The sequence below is a fragment of the Botrytis byssoidea genome (assembly GCF_014898295.1).
Source record: "Botrytis byssoidea strain MUCL 94 chromosome Unknown BBYS_003, whole genome shotgun sequence".
Classification (NCBI taxonomy): domain Eukaryota; kingdom Fungi; phylum Ascomycota; class Leotiomycetes; order Helotiales; family Sclerotiniaceae; genus Botrytis; species Botrytis byssoidea.
This window is the reverse complement of record NW_024065844.1, coordinates 2298470-2317861: the sequence shown is the minus strand read 5'-3', so window position 1 is coordinate 2317861 and position 19392 is coordinate 2298470. Positions and strand designations below refer to the sequence as shown.

The following is a 19392-nucleotide window of genomic DNA, read 5'->3' as shown; positions in this document are numbered from 1 at the left end:
CCATCACCAGTATTTGAATATGTACCTGCATAGTGATAATCTCGAATTCGGGACCGGGAATGCCCATAGATGGGATGAAGCATTGACGATACAAACCCATAGTTTCCGGTGAGTTCCAGCCCTTTCAATCTACAATTTACATTTCGGACGCCTTAGCCCGAAATCATGCGGGGATTGACGTCGAAGGCGCATGGAAACTCTCAGACATCTCACCTTGAGCGTTGAATGTATTCCAATCTATCAGCTTGCATGATAAATTCCGCAGTTGCAGTTGGAGAGAGGCTAACACACACTAGAGATCATCGGAGCCCGATTGATCTAATATATTGATCAATTTCGTTCAATCTCTCGGACCAGACCTTTTATTCAGGATGTGAAAGAAATTAGGATCGAAAGAATATAATCTCGATCTTAAATTGACAACTACGACCACCCATTAAAAACTCCACTTAAAAATCTCAAAACCCCAAGGTATCAAAATGCCGCTTCGCTCTCAACCCGAGAAAATTGCTCCAATATACATCCGTCAAATCGTAAATGCATCAATTCTTCAGTATCCACCCTAAGCTGTGAAATCTTTCTATACTTGCGTTATATACTCTTGAAAATCTCTCTAGTATCGATAAACAGGTTGTTTACCCTGAGCGACTGAGTATCTTGGCTCGTCCTCATCATCTGATACCTGCTCGTTGACTGCAGCATGCATTGTAACATTGCCTATACTACTATCTTGCCTTCCGACATAGCTCTTCGTTTCTTTGAATCCAGGGTGATATGGTTCGACACCAAGAGTGTCATTGAACTGACCAGTAGTTCTCGGTGGTGCATCAGAAGGGAACGGTGGTCTCCTTGATGAGTTTAGCTCTGGGTCACTGAAGGGGTTGCGCTCATCGTCTTCGTCATCCATAGGCGCGATATCACCTGGTGGAGGAATCGGTGGCACCGATCTCTTACCATTACTTGGGACAGGTTTGGACACTTGGTTGGGTGGCGGACCAGGTGGTGGTGTAAATCCCGAGCTCGTTCCAGTCGGAGGAGTACTATCTCCATTCCCAAGCCCCATGAGTTTCCGCGCATGTAGCACTGCTCTTTGATGCTGACTCATAGCTTTACTTAATTGTTCATTGGTCTCAATTAACGTTTCCATAGTATCATTGTCTGGTGCTGGATTTTCCGAAACCATGTACGCTTGTACACTTCTGCTTGCAGATTGACAACGATCAGCAAATTCGCGGATAAGTTCATTAACAAGGAGTTCGGAAGGTGGTGTAGATTGTACGACTTGAGAGAGGAGTTTTGCGGAAGTGCGTGCCTCTTCGATACGGGACGAGAGTTCATGTGGAGGGGGGAGGCGATGAGTATGGTGATTTCGTCCAAAGTAATTCTGCGCATTAGGATCAAAGGGTGGAGCGACGAGGGTTCGCGGACCTGCGGGGCCCTGTGATGTATTAGAAGAGAAAATCCATCGAGCATAATGCTTGGGGAAACTTGCTGCTACTTTTATCATTTTGTCTTGCTCCTTCTTCCACATCTCAATTAGAGGAGCCAATGTTTCATCGTTTGCCTTGTCTCTCGTGAATGTGATCAAAGTTTCCATCAATATCTGCTTGACACTTGGATCTCTTCCAGTTCTCAGAAGCTCCTTGACCGTTTGTACAAATTTCGCATCGATATTCCTCGTAAAGGTCATTCCAGGGTTATCGGTCAGAATTCGAATTAACATTATCGCATTGTATTGTACGTAGGCTTTGCTGTGGTTGTCCTTGGAGAGGAACTTTCGAATATTGTAGGCGCATTCTTTCGCAGCTCCCGGGGAGGATTCTGCAGCTTCAACTATCGCAGGCAGATAACCCACTTCTTCACCCTGTAAAATATCAGATACAAGACTTTATGAATAGGGATTCCAAGTGAGGTGAATGCACATACCGAGCCATTTGGGCCCCCAGATTCGCAGAACAAACGCTGTTTTACGATCAATACCATAACCTTCGGTCATTTCCGAGAATAACATACAATATTTCTGGCTGCATTTGCTTCGGGTGTATCGTGTTGAGGATCTCCAGTTTCTTCATTAGAGTCTTTGGCTATAAGAGAAAATTTCCATGGTCAGTCAAATGCAAATCAACCCCCTTACTTTATGGCGCATAAGTAGTGGAACTTCGTCCGAGATCTACCTACATCGCTTCAGTGAACCCAACATGCGATTCATGCCCATATTCTTCATGGCTTTCATGGCTGTGACTGCAAAAACTGTCTTTAAAAATCTGCGACACGTTCTATCTTTCTGGTAAATCGATGCCGATGTCTGGTAAGGCAATGCGATAGTGAGATCTTATGTACTGCGATAACGAAAGCCGTTGCTTAAACTATATCACCATAGGTTGTGGACCGTCGATGTTCTGCATGAAGTTTCAACTGATATTTTCGATACAACGTTTGTTTCGGTTGCTTAGATATTCTTCGATATATTTTCCTGTATAAATATTTTGGAGGAAAGAAAAATGTTTTCGATCTGATGGGGGCGGTTATTTTTGAGAAGGGCGGTAGGTAACCGTGAAGAAGGCTGATATGATGGCGATTGATGGCAATTGATAGCAATTTGGAAAATGCAGCGATGCGGCGTAGTTTTATAAAATCCCAATCCGGTCCAAAATTTGAATATATTTCTTCAATTGGCAGGTAAGAAGGAGAAGGAGACGGAGAATGATCCTTTGAATGTTCCCGAATGGAATATTTACTTTGAACTATCGTGGATGGATTTTGTCGTTGACAACAGGACGTAGTATGTCTGAAACGACTTAAATACATTCCTAGACAGGTACAATACATACATATGCTGGGACAAAGAACAATAACCTAAGTACTTCACTACCTCACTGCCTCACTGCCTCACTGCCTCACTGCCTCACTGCCTGCCCACCTACCAGCTTATTCTCAGAGTCATCATGTGGCAAGGAGCATACAGAGTAAGTTCGTCACCTCGTCGTAACCCTCAATACCTAGGTAATCAACTCACAAATCATCGCTATCGCCAAGCAACACAGCCTTCCCTTCAAGATCAATTTACATACCTATCCATTGGAGTTACATTTTAGTACCGAGTATATGTGTATATCGATGAAACAAAAACGTCTCTACCTATCACTCTCGAGCGAGTAGATGTTCAAGTTTTGTGCCCCGGATTGTCGGATTGATTTGATGGTCGCTGAGCCTATCGTCATCTGGAAACTGGCCGCTATTATTATTATTAATAGGCACAATGTAAGTATTCTTCAAGAGACCCCAAATACTCCGAGTGGAGAGAGCTCAAGGATAAGTTGGCAAGCTTACTGGCCAGATCGGATACACCAACACCAACACCAACACCAATCTAGTGCTGAAGCCAATGACACGTCAAGAACACGTGGAGCTTATAGAACACGTACTTTTACTTCAGATACAGAAGAAGCTTTACATTAGCAAAAGTTTGGCGAGTGTCTTGAATAACTTCTGGATCCTGTACGAACCTTGAAGTCTGTAGCGGATTGGATCAATTGTCGTTGCTTCAATAATTATAAGATTACGAAGAGATTCATCACGGTGCGATTTCTGAAGTCTCCAAGTAAATCACGGGAAGTCCTGTATATTTATTCCCAGACTTCACATCAAGCATCCATACGAAGCTTAACGATAAACAAATATTGACGTTCTTCCGTAAAGGAAGCTTTATATTGATTCCTACCGAAAAGGGATACATGGCCTCAGGGGACTTTGGTGAGGAGCGTCGTGATATAACAAAGTGTAAGACATTCCTACAGCCTCATACTACAGAGAGCGTACGACACAAGCAGTCTCTTGTTGTCATAAAAGAAATGTTAAAACTCTGGTTTTGTTGACAGTATCATTATCATTACTATTCGTTACCCTGGGCGATTCATTTAATGTCTCTTCCAATTTCATGATCCTCCAATGATCAAATTTCCACTCAATGGCAAATCCCTACTGCTCGATCCAACCCAGATCCCATAACTTCCCTGTTGCAAAACCCAGCTTTGTTCCTCCACACTCCACTCACTCAAATCCTTTCTTGTCAACTCGAATTCCACAACCGCGCTTTCTCCAATTGTTATTTTGACCTTCTCGAAACCTCTCAGTTGTCTGACTGGTCCATTCGGAATACCGACATACAATTGTGCAACCTCCATGGCAGCCATTGTACCGTTGTTTGACACAGTTGCTTGAACTTTTGCGACAACGTCCCAGAGAGACTGGGCTCCACCCTGAATGATGGTGGTAATTGGCGGTAAGTAAGCTGTGCTCGCGTTCGAAACAACTGAACTCGAGAGGTCGGAATACTTAAAAGTGGTGTAGGTCAATCCGAACCCAAATTCAAATCTTGGGGTTATATTTTTAGCATCAAAATCGCGATAATCGAGGTAGACACCCTCTGAAAAATCGCTCTGTGGAAATTGTGTATAAATACCCTCAGGTACCGAGTGATTATACACATTGTAATCAGACTCGTTCTTTGCGATCGTATATGGCAATTTACCGGAGAATGATTCAACGCCATACAACAATTTAACAAGCGCTCGTCCACTATCTTGACCAGGTAGATGACCAAAAATCACTGCGGTAACATTTGGATGCTCGATCCATTGATCAACCAGACGTATTCCAACATTATGAATGGTCACAATAGTGTTGTTGCATTTTGATGCAACATTATTTACCAAAGTATCAGAGAATTCATCTATATCAGTTAGTATTATTTTTCTTGTTGAGTATGATAGGGAATGTTCAACTAACCGTAAAGACCAGGTCTATCACTATTCTCGATGGAATACGCGTTTAAGAATACAAGACAAGCATCCGAGCCGGCATCGACATCGGGATCAACGGAGACGACTACGAACTATTAGTAAGACTTAAAACACAAATGGAAATAAACTTACAATCCCAGAAAAGACTTGTGTCATCATTATAAGCTTGTTCCTGTAGCGCATCAAACGGAGCAGAGATATATGGCGGGGCGTTTGAGCCACTACCACCTATACATGTTGTTAATATGTGCTATTTTGTTGGGGTCATCGAACTCATCTTACCTCCAGCAATGAGAGTTCCGTTGCTTGCGATTTGTAATGAAATATCGATGGGAGTGTCAGTTATATTGAGATCCAAGATAGCTTCCGTCCCGTACGAAAATCGAATGTTTCCAATATTACTCTGACTTGATACAGGTGCATCATAGCCAAAGATAGAAAGCAATTCGGGTTTCTTAAGGGGAAGAGCATTGTTGATATTCTTAACCAAAACATGACCCTCCATTGCCCCGCTCAAAAGAATCGGCTTTGATGAAGGATCTCGAGCATTGACTTTGGCATGTGGTGTCAAATATGAAGATGATAAACCGAGTTCTGGGAAATCCTCATCTTGACCCATTTGATACCAACTGGCCACAATTCTAGTAGCCATATCGGTCAATCTTGACTCCGCAAGAGACCCATTGGCAACGGATGCTGTCAAATTTTCACCACTCACTCCCCAGAGGTCTGAGCTTGGCATGACGACATCCAACCCAGCTTCTGCTGCTGCATAACCAGCGTGCAATGCTCCCCAGTCACTTACAACGAATCCTTCAAAGCCCAGTTCAGTCTTCAAAAGTCCATTTTGAGCTTTGCTGTTTTGGCAGGCATATGAATTGTTGAGTCGATTGTATGAACACATGACGCAGGCCGCTCCTGCATGGACAGTATCGGCAAATGGCCAAAGATATAATTCGTGCATTGTTTTGTCATCAATGTTAGATGAGACGGCAGAAACATTACCAGGCGGATTTCGCTTATATTCTTGTTCATTTCCAACGAAATGTTTCACTGATGCTATTACACCAGCGTCTTGTATTCCGGAAACAGTTTGAGCCGCAAGCTTTCCTGAAAGATATGCTGTTTATTATTAGCGATATTCAGATTGACTCGAGGCATTGCCAATGAGAAGATGAGTTTGGGAAGTCAAGTAACTGAAAGAGAACTTACGATCATTGCCCATCCCCTCCCAATTCCTCCCGCCAATTGGAACTCTTCCAAGAGGACCGACAGCAGGACCAAGAGCAACATTGATGCCTTTTGTCCTAAACTCCCTTGCCATATTGTACCCTCTATGATAAGTTAAATTTTTATTCCAACTTGCGCCCATGTGGACACCACTAGGCCAGGAGTTCACCAATTCCGTATCACGAAGACCATTTCCGGCATCGTTCATACAGATACCCTTAAAATTGAGTCGCGGTACAGAGCCTGTTAGGCCATTACAACCATTCAAGCCTTCTGATTTACCAACAGTGAGGTTGGCTCTTTCAGCCATGGTCATCTGGGATACTAGAGCGACAGCTTTGGAATAAGCAGATGCCCATGATCCGTTCCCTGGCATTTCGGCTGTGGCATGTATAAGTCATTTGTCCAAAGAGAGATAGGAACTCGTAAAAGATGGGAATATAGGAACTTACGGGATGTATACACAGGTGGAGATTGTCCATAGAAATATGTATCATCGGTAATAACATCCTGCGCGTTTGTGATACTCGGACCACATAATGCAGTGGAAAGCAAAGCTGCGCGAAGCAAACTCTTCGGATTGAGGGACTCCATTGTTTGCAACTGGTATACAGGTGGGAGTCTGTCTAGAGATTGACGCGGGATTCTTTAGCTTTTATAGCTTTTAAACACCTGAAATCTGAGAATAGGTACAGCAATCTCGATTCCATTTGTTTTGCCCACTCACGAGGACATGTATCACGTCCACTCTTCTTGTCGACATACCCATTCCGTCCACCATGAGTACCAAGAGCTAACGTCCTCAAAACGCTAAGTGATTGGATAAAATTGAACGGGTACGCTTGCACAATGTGGCCAAGAATTCTACGAACCATCAAGACCAAAGCTTTGGGAAACGGGTAGCAAAAACGGTTAATCGAAACTGTACCAACTTCAAAACTTTCAAGATTGAAGATGGGGCAAAGCTTTGAACTTGACAATATACGGTGAAATAAATGTCGATCCATCCCCTTCTCCCCTGCACCCCGCCCCCGTCCCACAACCCCCCACAACCCCACACTTGAAATTTCCAGTAAATTTTACTCTCCAGCTGGACGGAAAAGCGGACGCGTCCAAAATTTAGTCTCGATTTTGACAAGTCTGTTGTGCCCGCTTTCCATCCAAGCTGAAGAGACCTTAAAATTGCTAATTAGTCTCAAGAACTTCTCTCTTCGACCTCCAGTATTCAGTAAGATCAGTGAGGGTTATTTATGTGCGTCGAGAAATTACCATCAATTATCGTCAACGTCGTGAGCGACATTTTTGCCAAAAAACATCAACAAGTGTATTGATGTTCACAAATTTGATTTGTGTCATTGCGGAAATTATAACTTGTATGCAGAGCTCTCTCCTACCCTCGGCGTGGTCAGTGGTATTCACCGAAGCGAAGTCATTTCGATCAACGGGTACATGCCGGCAACCAGGCTTTTGGTAATGAAAATGTAAGACTTACCTTCCTTTGCTTCTACGCCGAGATTTTAGCCCGTTAGCATGAGCTTGGCATTCATCCATTTATGGTTGGGCAAGTGTATGTGTATGCGCGCTCCATCGTGTGAGCTGGCATACTTCATTCGAGGTACAACAAAGAAGTTCTTGTATTTTCATGTTCTCACACAAAACAAATAAACGAAATCATGAATGAATAAGCTTTTCATTAGGAGAGTCTTCCCTCGCCAGGAAAGTTAGTCTGCTGTTTACTTATCACATTCTATGATAATTTGTTCTTCTTGAGGAAAGATTTCTAGGAATGAAGTTGTACAGCGAAGCTACTTCCATGTTACTCCCAGATGGCATTTATCTCTTAGCCTGCATACTTGTTGTAATATTTTTGGTAGATTATATGGGGATAGGAAAGCTTCGAAGAGACCACGAGGTAGTGGTTGAGGATTGCGACTAATGAAACATCATCTCAAATATCAAATTTAAATCTATCTGCCTCTTCATTTTCTGACTTTCTTTTTGACATAACACTTTCTCCAGATTTGATTCGACACCGTCTCGATTGGTGAATCCAGTTTCAGTGTATGCCAAACGAGAGAGTCAGGGCGGCGACGATGTGAAGCTGACCTCTCATGTATTTTCTTGCATTATTTAGCAAATCGCAGATGAAATATTGCTTACTTCGTTGACATCGAATGAAAAAACCTGGCTGAATGTGGGGGTGAGTGCTCGTAGAATTGATTGTGAAACCCCACTTAACCTTGATATATTTTCCGATGCCATCTCCAAAAATAATTAATCAATAATTATCCCGTTACTCAAACAAAGCCATCTCCATCCCCATCCCCACTCCAATCATTATGACCAAATTAATAGTAATCATCGGTGTAACAGGCAATCAAGGGAATTCTGTCGCCCAAAGGTTTCTTCAGGACTCCAACTACAAAGTCCGCGGTATAACACGAAATACCTCATCCGCCCAAGCTCAATCACTCTCAGCGCAAGGCGTTGAAATCGTGAAAGCGGACTTGGATGATGTCAACTCTTTGATCTCTGCATTTCAGGGAGCGCATCTTATTTTTAGCGTCACAAATTACTGGGAACCTTTCTTCCGTCCCGATTGTCGTCAACGAGCTCAGGAGCTTGGAATCTCGTGCCGGCAATATGCCTATGATGTCGAGTATCGACAAGGAAAGAATATCGCTGATGCTGCTGCTCACTCGAGTGTCGTTCCAGGACTTGATGTAAATGGGTTCATTGCGAGTACATTGAGTCATGCAGGAAAATCTAGTGGAGGAAAGTTCACGGAAGTGTATCATCATGATGCAAAGGCTGATATTTTTCCTTATTATGTGAGGGAGAAATATGGAGGCCAAGGGGAATTGGCTGAAAAAATGAGTTGTGTTATGACGGGGTACTTTACTAGTAGTTATAAGTTGGCTGTGAAAAGTTATTTGGGAAAGGTTTGTTCCTTTGTTCGTTTGTCAATATATCACACGAATCCCTAGGATGGTCATTTTATTATTGATATCTCCACAACTGGATGTCGTGATATGAGGAGATATCACCAGCTAAACTGATACTGAATAGCAACCCGACGGAAGTTTCCAAATGAGTTTCCCAACGACCCCGAATAAAGCAGTTCCTCATATTGCCATAAATAGTGACCTTGGTTCTTTTATTTATGCCGTTTCGCAACTTCCACCTGGTAGAAGCTACATGGCATGCGGTAGCAACTGTTCTTGGAGCGAATATATTCGTTTATGGAGTGAAACAACTGGGAAGGTTGCGACATATAGGCAATGCACGGAAGATGAGTTTGTGGGACGAGAACAAGATAAATCTTTCGGGGAGGAATTGAATGCCATGTTCGTCTATTCTAGCGACCCGGGATATGATGGAGGTGATCAGACATTGTGGATGAAGGAGGATATTGAAAAGGTATGTAACATACATCATGCTGGGAATGAGAACGAGATCCGCGAGTAATAAGAAACTTGGTAGCTAATTTTAATTCATAGGCGGGGGTGAAATGTCCCATGACTACCCTGGAAGAGTGGATGAAGAAGGAGGACTGGACAGCTGTGTTTGAACAGTAGGTGGAGTTCAAAACGTTTCTAGTCATTGAAGGAAATCGCGCGGGCGAGAAACAAAACGGACGAGATAAATAAGAGAGAGGAATCTTTTCAATATTGAATGAACTAAAAAGGAGATACACCAGAGGCGGCTTTCAAGTGACAAAGCAAGCGCTGTCGGATTGCAACCTAACATTCAAAAATCTGGAGATATACAAGTTTTCTGCATTTGTAATTGTTTTAGATATTGAAATACTTCTGATTGTTACATTTATCTGCAATGATGAATTTATGAAATCAACAGCAGTATCTTCAGAACTTTTAAATGAGACTCTTGAATTGAAATGCAGCTGATTATTGAAAAACATTGCACTATTGACCTTAATTATCGCTCCAGCTGCACTCTTATTTTCCTGTATAATCACTGGAGTATGGGAAAGGTAGCCAAAATACATGGAAAAATACAAGGGAAAACGCAGAGAACAAATTTGGATTGAACGGTTTGCAAAAAGATATGTCGCGGAAGTCGCATCAAACGGTAGTGCTTGGTAGGAGTTTTAACGAATTTTCATCACATGACCATGACGCTTTTGTTCGATCCGATGAATTTCTGTTTTCACGTGTACAAACTCAACGCAGACCACGAGAATGTGATCGTATTGACATTACTCTTTCCAACGCATTGTCTGTAACACACCAACACGAAATTATCATCTCAAAAAATTCATAGTCATATTATCGGATCATCAAAATACAATGTCTTCCACCAGGGACCTTCTCCGCTTCCCAGAAACTGATCGCGCCCGAATAGACGATTACCTACCATCCAAAAGTTCTATTTCAACTGCTCACTCAAAGTCACTTCCACATACAACACTCACATTTGCCACTTCTATGGACTCTCAGATCACCATGCGTCCCGGCATTGGTTCACCCTTGTCTGGCCCAGGCTCAAAAGCAATGACGCATTACTTGAGATCGAAACATGATGCTATATTGATTGGTGTCAATACAGCAATTGCAGATAATCCAAGTCTGAACTGCAGGATAGAAGGGGTTGGAGGTTATGGAGGCGGAAAGAGTTTAAAGGGGCAACCAAGACCGGTGATAATTGACCCTAAAGGCCGATGGGATTTCGGAGAGGAAAGTAAAATTTTCGGGTTGGTGAAGGATGGTAGAGGCAAAGCTCCTTGGATCATCACTGCCCAGAAAGAAAATGATATATCAATTGAAAAGAGAGAATTTCTAATAGCGGCGAGCGGTAGGTTCATATATTTATCACCGGACCACGAAGGAAGATTCTCCTGGCAAGATATTCTAGAAGCGCTCTGGAAAGAGGGGATCGAAAGCTTGATGATCGAAGGAGGTGCTGGAATTATTAATGTCATGCTTGCTGAAGGTCAAAAATTTATAGATGGAGTTATAGTAACTATAGCACCAGTATGGCTTGGGAAGGGGGGAGTTACTGTCCTTCCAGAAAGGGAAAATCCGGGAAAGGAGACATTTCGGTTGAGAGGAGTAAAGTGGATCCCGCTTGGAGAAGATGTTGTTTGTTGTGGAAGGGTTACTGATTTCCAACGCGAATCTCCTGCCACGTTGTAACTTCTAATCGCAATGGATATGCACGACTAATAGGTGACTGTTCTTTCTCAAACATAATTTTCGATCGAGGAGAGACTTGTACGCTGTCCACGCCTTCTGATCCTCGATTGATTCGATAGATAATGAGCTGCGCGAGGCCCGTGATTGATCGCAACATGATAAAAGTCTCACATGTAAAGCAATACGCCAGTGGTATAGAGCTAGACGAAGGTACATTGCCAGCTTGAGATGAAGTTGGAAGTCGGATATTTGATGTTTGAGTTGATTGTATAGTATTTGTATGAGTGTTTACAGGTAACATCTAATATCTAACAAAAGAGTCCTGTTGGATATATAAAAGACTGACAAAAATGCTCGCCATGTTCTCCTTTATGACTCCAGATCCCTTTTTGTTTCATAATGTCATATATTACAGCATTTTACAGTGTTCATACCATGTAATTTAAAATTCCTTGACCAGTTACCATCTTCCACTTCCAAGATCTTGAGACTCCTGACCTTTATCCGGCGCCACGTGTGATTCATGAACCTACTCCTTGGCCGGCGCACTGTCGAACCTGGATCTTTTTTCATCATCTTCTTCATACAGTCTTTTCACATCCAAGAAATCACTTGGCCTCTTTGGTATGTATTTGAAATCACCAGGGCCCAAGACTGGTTCTTTTCGTTCTGGGAACGTTTCTCTCACCTGTCCATAGACACTTGTGAAATTCTTAATATCCATCAACTGTACCATCTTCAATGCTGTCTTCATAGTCTCGTTAAATTCATCTTGATTTGGCATGGATCGAGTTGTGAGACTCAATTCCAAATGTGAACCACCAGCCTTTCCTGCTTCGACACTAGTACAGCATATTTCGTGATTGTTGAAATTATAAGTTGTCTTCTTTCTGTATTCAAGCTTGGCAAACAAATATTCAACATCAACGCCCGATCTTGGCTGGCCGTTCATGCGTTTCCAGCCATGATCAGTGCAAAGATGTTTAGCGAGTGGAATGACTAGTTTCGGTGGTGTTTCCAATTGCCGCTCACTGGTTAGATCTAGCTGAGAATTCTGAATGAAATTCTTCACAGAGAATGCGGCTGATTTCAGACCACCCAACCCACTTTTTGATTTAGATTCATCGAGTAACATTCTTGAATGAATCCTTCTTTGAAACTGGAGATCTGCTTTGTGTTCAGGGAGCATCAAATTTGCTGTCTCAGTGGAAACTATAGCGTGGAGCTCCCGAAATTCTACTTCAAAAGATTCTCGATTGATGATGAAAGAAATCTCTATTGGAGGAAAGTCATTGAAAGCGGAAGGCCCGATTGTGTCGCCATTTGGACATACCGCCGATGGATTAGGTTTGAATTGCATGACAAGTTCCTGGTTTGCACTATCAAACTGTCCATTTTCGATGTGATCTGACTGAAATAGTCCTGACATATTCGGCGCTTGTGGGGAAAATATCCGGATTGATCCATTATCCATCTCTGTCTTCAAGTTGATCATGTTCAATGTTTTGTCGGGCGATATCGCGGGTGGTCCCCTTGAATGCTCCATGTCATTATCGATATATCTTCCAATCCGATGGCCGCTGATATTGTGTAAAATAGTTCCGGCTTTAATCGTGGTAGAGGGCGAATACTCATGAGACCATAAGAATTCGGCTCCCTCAGGGTCGGGATTCTTCTGACGGTTTCCAGCTAGTTTTACGTCCACAGTGTTGAAAGGAAAAGTGTATTGAGTCGCTTCAGTTGGGCTATCGATGGCTACCGACTTAGGAGTGGCTGTAGTCCATCGACTCCACGTACGAAGCCTTTCGTGCCAAGAAAGCTCCCGCGATCCTGGATATCTAACAAAACCTCCAGGCAAGTCAACTGTGAGAGAAGACTCGTTGAAGTCTCGCAAACCAACTTTCCTTGAATTGTGGTCAGACCCATCGAAGCGGGCTAGATCTAGTAACAGACGTCTCACCACATCAGCCCGTTTTGACAAATCTGTGTTTCTGTCGGTAACCATGGATGAAATCAGAAGCTGTAAATAGTTAGTTAGTGTATATAACGTAGAATGAAATGTGAGAACACTAACAATCGGCTCTTTGTGTGACAATCTTCTGATATCAGTTTTGGTCAATTCACCAAGTTTAGCCAGTACTTCTGGAGTAAGAGTTCTATTCTCCCATCCTCTGATGTAATGAGAAAAGCATAAATCTTTCAGGTGAAATTCCTCTCTACTTATACCTCGTATTCCATCCTGGATCTCAGCAACAATGAGGGCAGCCTTTTCTCGAGTCGAGGTTATACGAAGAACTTGACGAGGTCGATATATTTCAATCTTTTCGGGGTCGTTTAGATAATATCGTTTGATCAAAGATTCTATGTATCCTTGGCCTAGATATTACACTACATCAGCTGAGTTGTGGGAAGGAACAGAAGTCTGATTTTACGCACTATTTAAAAAGTCTAGATCCTTTATCTGAACTTGAACTTCGACTTCACCTATCCCATCAACAAGTTCCGGAACTTCTATTTGCCAACATTCCCTTAAGATCCTTACCGCAATATTTTGTTTGTAATTATAGGATGCTGGAGAGTATCCCCGCAGGGGATCATCATCGACTGGCTGGTTTATAGGGGAGATTTCTGGTACCCACGGAGTGGCTCGGGAAATTGCGTTCTCGTCGTATAGAATTCCAACACCAAGAGATGGTGCTTTCCTCATTCTTTCTTCTTCTGGGTATGCCTGAATATACTTCTTCATCTGAGGAATTGTGAAACTTTTCTGCAATAATTGCACGAAACCGTTGAAATCGTCCCATGTTTGTATGGTTCCCTCTGCAGGTTTACATTCATTGATATGTGCTTCAACATCTTTTGATGAGACAATTCCTCTTTCGCTTTGAAGCCTAGCTAAAACATCAATATTTTCGGGTGGTGGACTTGGAGGACTCTTATTCTTCGCCTTGTAAAATTTCACCTTCGAATCTCGCAAGACAAGGACTTCAGCGTTCTTCCCCAACGCATCCACACCCGATAATGTCACACTGTTTCCAACCTGTTTTATTCCAGTATGTCCATAGATCTTGGGATTAGATTCTTTGATTTGTTTTACTGGTTTGGTTTGTTTAACGCTGCGACTTGGTCTGGGAGGCTTCATCGCACCATCGTGTCTTCTGATAACGATATTATTGCGCCATTCTGGTGGCCATTCTCTGGGTCTCGCCGTGTCTATGTCGTTTTCCTTGGTAGGAGACTCTGTGTCTGCATTGCTATCCAACTGATTTCCCTGGGGTTGAACACTCGACGGCCGCAACCCATTGCCTTCATGATCTGCATCCAATTCGGTAGAATACGCTCTTCGGGCTAGAAATGGTAAAGGCCTTCGATCTAATCGTATTTGGCATCTCAAGCATATATGCGCCGCAGATATATGTCGGCGAATCATGTATGCGGTTTGAAAATTCGTCAAGGGAAAGTTATGATTGTCTTCCTTTCACTCATGGAAATCTTCATTATTTTTTGAGAACCGGGGAAGGCGGCCGATTTTTTTCCGCATTAGTTTTTCCGACCAAACGCGGTTGGACGCGTCTCCCCAACTCAAGTTAACTTTTCCCGCTCCCTGGGAAAGAGTGATAAAATCATAAAAACGGAAATACATTCAAAGAATTAATTGTTCTATGAACGATCATACATAGAAAACTCAATATGCCAGCTAATTCTCGCAGAGGTGGGCGACACGTCGTAATTTACACCTATCTTACTCTTTCCATTTCTCAATGACCCCGCGCTTGACAGCTAACTTATCTCGGCAGGTTAGAGAAGATGAAGAGTCAGAAGAAGAAATACCTCGGAATACTCAGCAACGTCGTCACCCAGATCCGGAGTCAGAAGATGAAGATGAGGATGATGCAGCAGGTGAAGGCATGGGCTTGGATAGGGAGGAGTCTTTGGGTCAAGTTGTGAAGAAACTGGTCAGATATGCCTTGGCGTGCGAATTCCAGCGTTTACCAATTACAAGAACTGGTATTAAGGAGAAGGTTCTTGGAGCACAATCGAGATCCTTTAAATCTATATTTGAACCAGCACAAGAATCGCTAAGAATCATATTTGGCATGGAAATGGTCGAACTCCCCGCTAAAGAAAATGTCACTGTCAAAGGCCGATTGAGTGAGTAATTTTTCACTTTTTCCTTTTCATGTTTCCAACTAATTTACTCCCCTTCAGAGGAGGCTAGCAGAAAATCGAAATCCACGACAACTTCTTCATATATTCTCACAAGTATTCTACCCACCGATTACCGATCATCCTCGATTATTCAGCCTTCCAAAGTCATTAGCCAGTGGGATGAAGCTACATATGTAGGATTCTATACTACGGTGGTTTCTGTTATAATGCTAAGCCCTGACTCAACGATGACGGACAGCAAACTCATGTCTGTTCTAAGAAAGTTAAATGCGGAAACAAACCTGCCCCTGGACAAGACAACTCTTATCTTGAAGAAGATGATGCAACAAAATTACATAACCCGAACTATCGAAAGAAATGATGGAGAGGAGCTGATAGAATGGAGAGTAGGACCCCGAGGAAGGATGGAGATCGGCTCGAAAGGTGTGCAAGGACTGGTGAAGGAGGTTTATGGTGAGCATGCTCCGGAGGATCTCGATAAGCGATTGGAGCGTAGCTTGGGACTAGGGAAGAGAAAGTCAACTCATGGAGAGAACGGAGAAGGAACAGAGGTGCCCGAACAAAATGGAGCATCAAGCTCTAAGAGAGTTTCCGCGAGGGGAAGGCCACGACGAGGAGCGGCTGAAGAAGAAGATGATGACGATGATGAATAAATAGTCGATGCATTGAACGGAATGGTAACTGCAGTTGTAGAGCGGGCGTTATTTTTGGGAAGATTCGATTGTTCGGCTGCGAAACGTAGTGCACAATCGGGGCCACGGAGTTTTGGATGCTCAAGTAAAGCAATTCGGGTCATTATTCGAGTCATGAAATACTCTTGAATTGAGGGACGAGGAAAACATTGATTGATATCACATCTTAAATGTGATGTATTGGAGTGCTGCAGAAAATTGAGTTTGAACCATGCTCACAATTAATTTTGACGAAAAATGTATTCGGTGGTTTCTACTTACGCTCAAATTTATCTGCGACCTGACCTCAATCTTGAGCGAAATTCTGTGCGCAATTTATGGCGAAAGGATGTCATTGCGCCATAGAAAATTATGGTCAATTTATCATAATTGAAGATATCGAATTCGAAAAGGGGCCATGTGAGAGATTGGGCTATTGCAAATGCGATGTCCGATGGGTTATTTCTTCAATCACGCGCGGGAACTTGTAGAATCGTTTCTCCTCTTACAAAGCTTTGTTATGTGATATCAATCTGACTCCAAATATATTTTTGCGCCATTAACACCATAACATGACTCCTCGCCGATATCAACTTGAACAGTCCTCCCCTGCCTCCGCACTCCGATATCATCTTGTCATGTCCATGAGTGTTGTCGATATGCGATTCCCTTATTTTCAATTGAAGGGATATCCTATATCCATGATTAGAATCATATCTGTAAATAATGCTAGCAAGTTCTCGAACATACCTCTCTTAATTTTCCATTAGAAGATTCCATGCCCAATATCTTTAATCCTGCACCTCGGGGGGCTTTCCAACTGGTTGTATCATTTTCTGTTGAGTGTTAGTCTCCACCTTCATTCCTACTTTCAAATATCCAATAATGTCCAAGTCCAAATAAAAAGGCACAGAGTGCACGAAATTACACACCTCAATCATATTTTTCCTAACAATCTCCCTTGGACTTCCCATTCCAATTGCCATGTAACTCAATAAAGGCGGGTGGCCCACATACGAGGCATATGAATCTCTCTGAATATTACTCGTCCATTCGAATCTAGTTGTATCAGCATGGCCTGTTCCAACATAACGCTGCTGGAGTTGTTCAAGCTGCTGCTGCGCGCGAAGTTTGTCCGCCTATACCCAGGGACGTATCAGTAGTGATTTTATTATTTACCTTGGCATTATCGATGGAAAGAAATAAGAAGGATGAGTCGCGAGTGCAACGCGATCACGGAGATAGGATTAAATTGTAGAGAAGCTTACCATTTTGTGTTGATTGACAGGTTGTGCTGAATGGAAGATTCAAGTCAAGATATACTTGCTAGCATTAAGTTCATTGAACGTTAACCCGGTCCGTCTTTCATCCAGCGGCCGCTAGCTCTAAAGAGCATTATATCCTAAGTTGTTATACAATCACATCTGAGCAACTAAAATAACAAGATTGAATTCTTCACAATTGACAAGCTTAGCCATCGACATATCACTGAGAACTATCGATCTTACTGGAGTTGATGACTTTGGGTCCTCAATTGAATTCAATTTCAAATAGGCGCATGCTTAAACGGTCATGGAGTAAGTCGGGACACTCACGTGACAGCGCGTTTTCCTGACATACATCACAGAGATACTTCATTTGAATTGAGACCGCAAGGTCAAAATTATCCTCTTACATTGGGCGAGCGTCTTGAACATGCAGATAATTATCGCATTGATCATGAAGCTCTCAGAAAGACTCTTGAAAGTATCAAAAAGTTTTACGAGAGCCCCTTTGCAACACCACACACCACTGACCATAAGGATTGCGAGAGCTGTATCGGAGAGGATCGTCAGACTCGCAAAGCTTATCAGGATTGGTATCTCTCAGAAGATTCAGATCGTTGGTACTCTAAATTATTTGACTACAAAGCAGAGTTACAGTCGATGTTCGAACAACCTAAAGTCCACAGGCTCGACGAGATTCACACAAGAGTAGATCACGAATTTCGGGCACATTTAAAGAAGGATCTTTGTGCACATAGACCTGATGATTCTGAGGATGTTATCGAATTCAAGGACCGCATCGCAATGGAACTAGATCAAGGGAGAAATATCTCAAAAGTTTTGAATGCTTACCTAACGGAGTATATCAAGACATGTCCAGACCCAGACCAAGTAGATTTCATCCTTCACTTGCACGACACTACAACTCATAAACAACGAATCCCAATTTACATTTCATATTACTGCAGCCCTCTCGAATTAGACTCTATCAGCGTACGGAATTACAAAAGTAAATATGCTCGAATGTTTGAGAATGAAATTCCCTATGATGAGGTTGTTGCCGCCATGAAGAAAGAGAGTGCTCGCACGAAGGATACTGAGATAGCACAGTTACAGCATCGCCTGAATGAACTTAATCTTGCACAATCTGCACATCTCAAAGCAAAGGCGAAGAAAGCGGAGAAAGATACACTCAAATATCTACATCATCAGCAAGTGGAAAAGGAGAGTAAAGCTCTTTGCTCATACGATGGCTGTGATGAAGATGTGGATCTATCCGTACCAGAAGGAGCGATACAATGCATCTTATGTGACTGGATTGCGTCTAAAGTTCCAGAAGATAGAGATCATACAAGGACTTATTATTGTTCTCCTAGTCATGCGCTTCTGGACCATGAAGATCACGACAAAGCCGATCACTATTGTTTGAGTGCCCATTGGAAAGATTGTTGTCTTTCGGAGCTCAGTGCTGATGAGGAGGTATCCCATGATGGGATGTGTTTGTGCAAAGTTTGCATGGTTAGTGGGCATAAGGCTCTTTTCTGCTCAGAGGAATGTTACGAAAGAAATTATAATCAACATGCCGCAGAATGGCACACGGACGAAAACGCACAGAGGTCATTGGAAATTTTTAGAATCCCAGACGATTTTATAGTTGAGGATGTTGTTGATGATCCTGGAATAGAGAGTGGTGAAATAGTGGACACGGAGATGCAAGGTATTTGAAGTGGGAGTCGTACCAGCTCTGGTGTACTATATATTCTTGGGTCATTGAATTCAAACAATTTAATCTTGAGGCCGCTCCTGAGCACTCAGTGAACATGGTTAGAACTTTTCCCTGGCTACCAACCTCGACATCAGGAAGTGTTAGCAGCACATGCGAGTGACATTCAGAAATTGTACAGAAATAAGAAGACAAGTGAGTGTGTTACATACTCTGCGGAACTCATGCAAGTGCTACAAAAGATGATGCAGTATAACAAATCAATAGTCGATGGTAGAGAGTGGGGGAAACCTATCACGAACATCAATCAACACGTTTCACTACAAATCTATGACTCTGTTCCCTTAATTGGATAGTATATTTTTCGCCCCAAGC

General features: G+C 42.7%; 8 protein-coding genes across 8 annotated transcripts; 4 read left to right on the top strand and 4 right to left on the bottom strand.

Annotated features, from left to right (window-relative positions):
* Positions 1 to 613: 613 nt before the first annotated feature.
* Positions 614 to 2233, bottom strand: EAE97_002107 (uncharacterized protein; the record flags this gene model as incomplete). Its single annotated transcript, XM_038872618.1, has 5 exons — positions 614 to 1438; positions 1493 to 1864; positions 1927 to 1962; positions 2014 to 2084; positions 2179 to 2233. 5 exons carry the CDS (start codon positions 2231 to 2233, stop codon positions 614 to 616), a joined length of 1359 nt encoding a protein of 452 aa, XP_038737176.1.
* Positions 2234 to 3525: 1292 nt separating this feature from the next.
* On the bottom strand, positions 3526 to 6733 carry EAE97_002106 (uncharacterized protein). The gene is made up of 6 exons (XM_038872617.1): positions 6485 to 6733; positions 6015 to 6413; positions 5085 to 5924; positions 4935 to 5030; positions 4789 to 4887; positions 3526 to 4732 (listed from the first exon to the last, which is right to left on the bottom strand). The coding sequence occupies exons 1-6, from the start codon at positions 6624 to 6626 to the stop codon at positions 3936 to 3938; spliced, it is 2373 nt and encodes a 790-aa protein (XP_038737175.1). The 5' UTR covers positions 6627 to 6733; the 3' UTR covers positions 3526 to 3935.
* Positions 6734 to 8371: 1638 nt separating this feature from the next.
* EAE97_002105 (uncharacterized protein) lies at positions 8372 to 9610 on the top strand (the record flags this gene model as incomplete). Its single annotated transcript, XM_038872616.1, has 3 exons — positions 8372 to 8974; positions 9102 to 9452; positions 9533 to 9610. 3 exons carry the CDS (start codon positions 8372 to 8374, stop codon positions 9608 to 9610), a joined length of 1032 nt encoding a protein of 343 aa, XP_038737174.1.
* Positions 9611 to 10342: 732 nt separating this feature from the next.
* On the top strand, positions 10343 to 11188 carry EAE97_002104 (uncharacterized protein; the record flags this gene model as incomplete). The annotated part of the gene is made up of 1 exon (XM_038872615.1): positions 10343 to 11188. One exon carries the CDS (start codon positions 10343 to 10345, stop codon positions 11186 to 11188), a length of 846 nt encoding a protein of 281 aa, XP_038737173.1.
* A 529-nt stretch (positions 11189 to 11717) lies between these two features.
* Positions 11718 to 14618, bottom strand: EAE97_002103 (uncharacterized protein; the record flags this gene model as incomplete). Its single annotated transcript, XM_038872614.1, has 3 exons — positions 11718 to 13208; positions 13263 to 13564; positions 13625 to 14618. 3 exons carry the CDS (start codon positions 14616 to 14618, stop codon positions 11718 to 11720), a joined length of 2787 nt encoding a protein of 928 aa, XP_038737172.1.
* Positions 14619 to 14878: 260 nt separating this feature from the next.
* On the top strand, positions 14879 to 16011 carry EAE97_002102 (uncharacterized protein; the record flags this gene model as incomplete). The annotated part of the gene is made up of 3 exons (XM_038872613.1): positions 14879 to 14914; positions 14986 to 15340; positions 15398 to 16011. The coding sequence occupies 3 exons, from the start codon at positions 14879 to 14881 to the stop codon at positions 16009 to 16011; spliced, it is 1005 nt and encodes a 334-aa protein (XP_038737171.1).
* A 513-nt stretch (positions 16012 to 16524) lies between these two features.
* On the bottom strand, positions 16525 to 17498 carry EAE97_002101 (uncharacterized protein). Its single transcript, XM_038872612.1, has 4 exons — positions 17298 to 17498; positions 16962 to 17168; positions 16780 to 16865; positions 16525 to 16722 (listed from the first exon to the last, which is right to left on the bottom strand). Exons 1-3 carry the CDS (start codon positions 17298 to 17300, stop codon positions 16821 to 16823), a joined length of 255 nt encoding a protein of 84 aa, XP_038737170.1. The 5' UTR covers positions 17301 to 17498; the 3' UTR covers positions 16525 to 16722; positions 16780 to 16820.
* On the top strand, positions 17498 to 19234 carry EAE97_002100 (uncharacterized protein). The gene is made up of 2 exons (XM_038872611.1): positions 17498 to 17606; positions 17657 to 19234. Exons 1-2 carry the CDS (start codon positions 17602 to 17604, stop codon positions 19017 to 19019), a joined length of 1368 nt encoding a protein of 455 aa, XP_038737169.1. The 5' UTR covers positions 17498 to 17601; the 3' UTR covers positions 19020 to 19234.
* The last annotated feature ends 158 nt before the right edge of the window (positions 19235 to 19392 follow it).

Excerpts from the sequence above, each read along its gene's own strand:
- EAE97_002101 (XM_038872612.1), bottom strand. Across the intron at positions 16,866-16,961 it reads TTAGGAAAAATATGATTGAG|AAAATGATACAACCAGTTGG; the intron begins GTGTGTAATTTC and ends AACACTCAACAG.
- EAE97_002106 (XM_038872617.1), bottom strand. The coding sequence starts at position 6,626 with ATGGAGTCCCTCAATCCGAAGAGTTTGCTTCGCGCAGCTTTGCTTTCC. Across the intron at positions 5,925-6,014 it reads GGAGGGGATGGGCAATGATC|CATATCTTTCAGGAAAGCTT; the intron begins GTAAGTTCTCTT and ends AATAATAAACAG. Across the intron at positions 4,888-4,934 it reads CACAAGTCTTTTCTGGGATT|TCGTCTCCGTTGATCCCGAT; the intron begins GTAAGTTTATTT and ends AATAGTTCGTAG.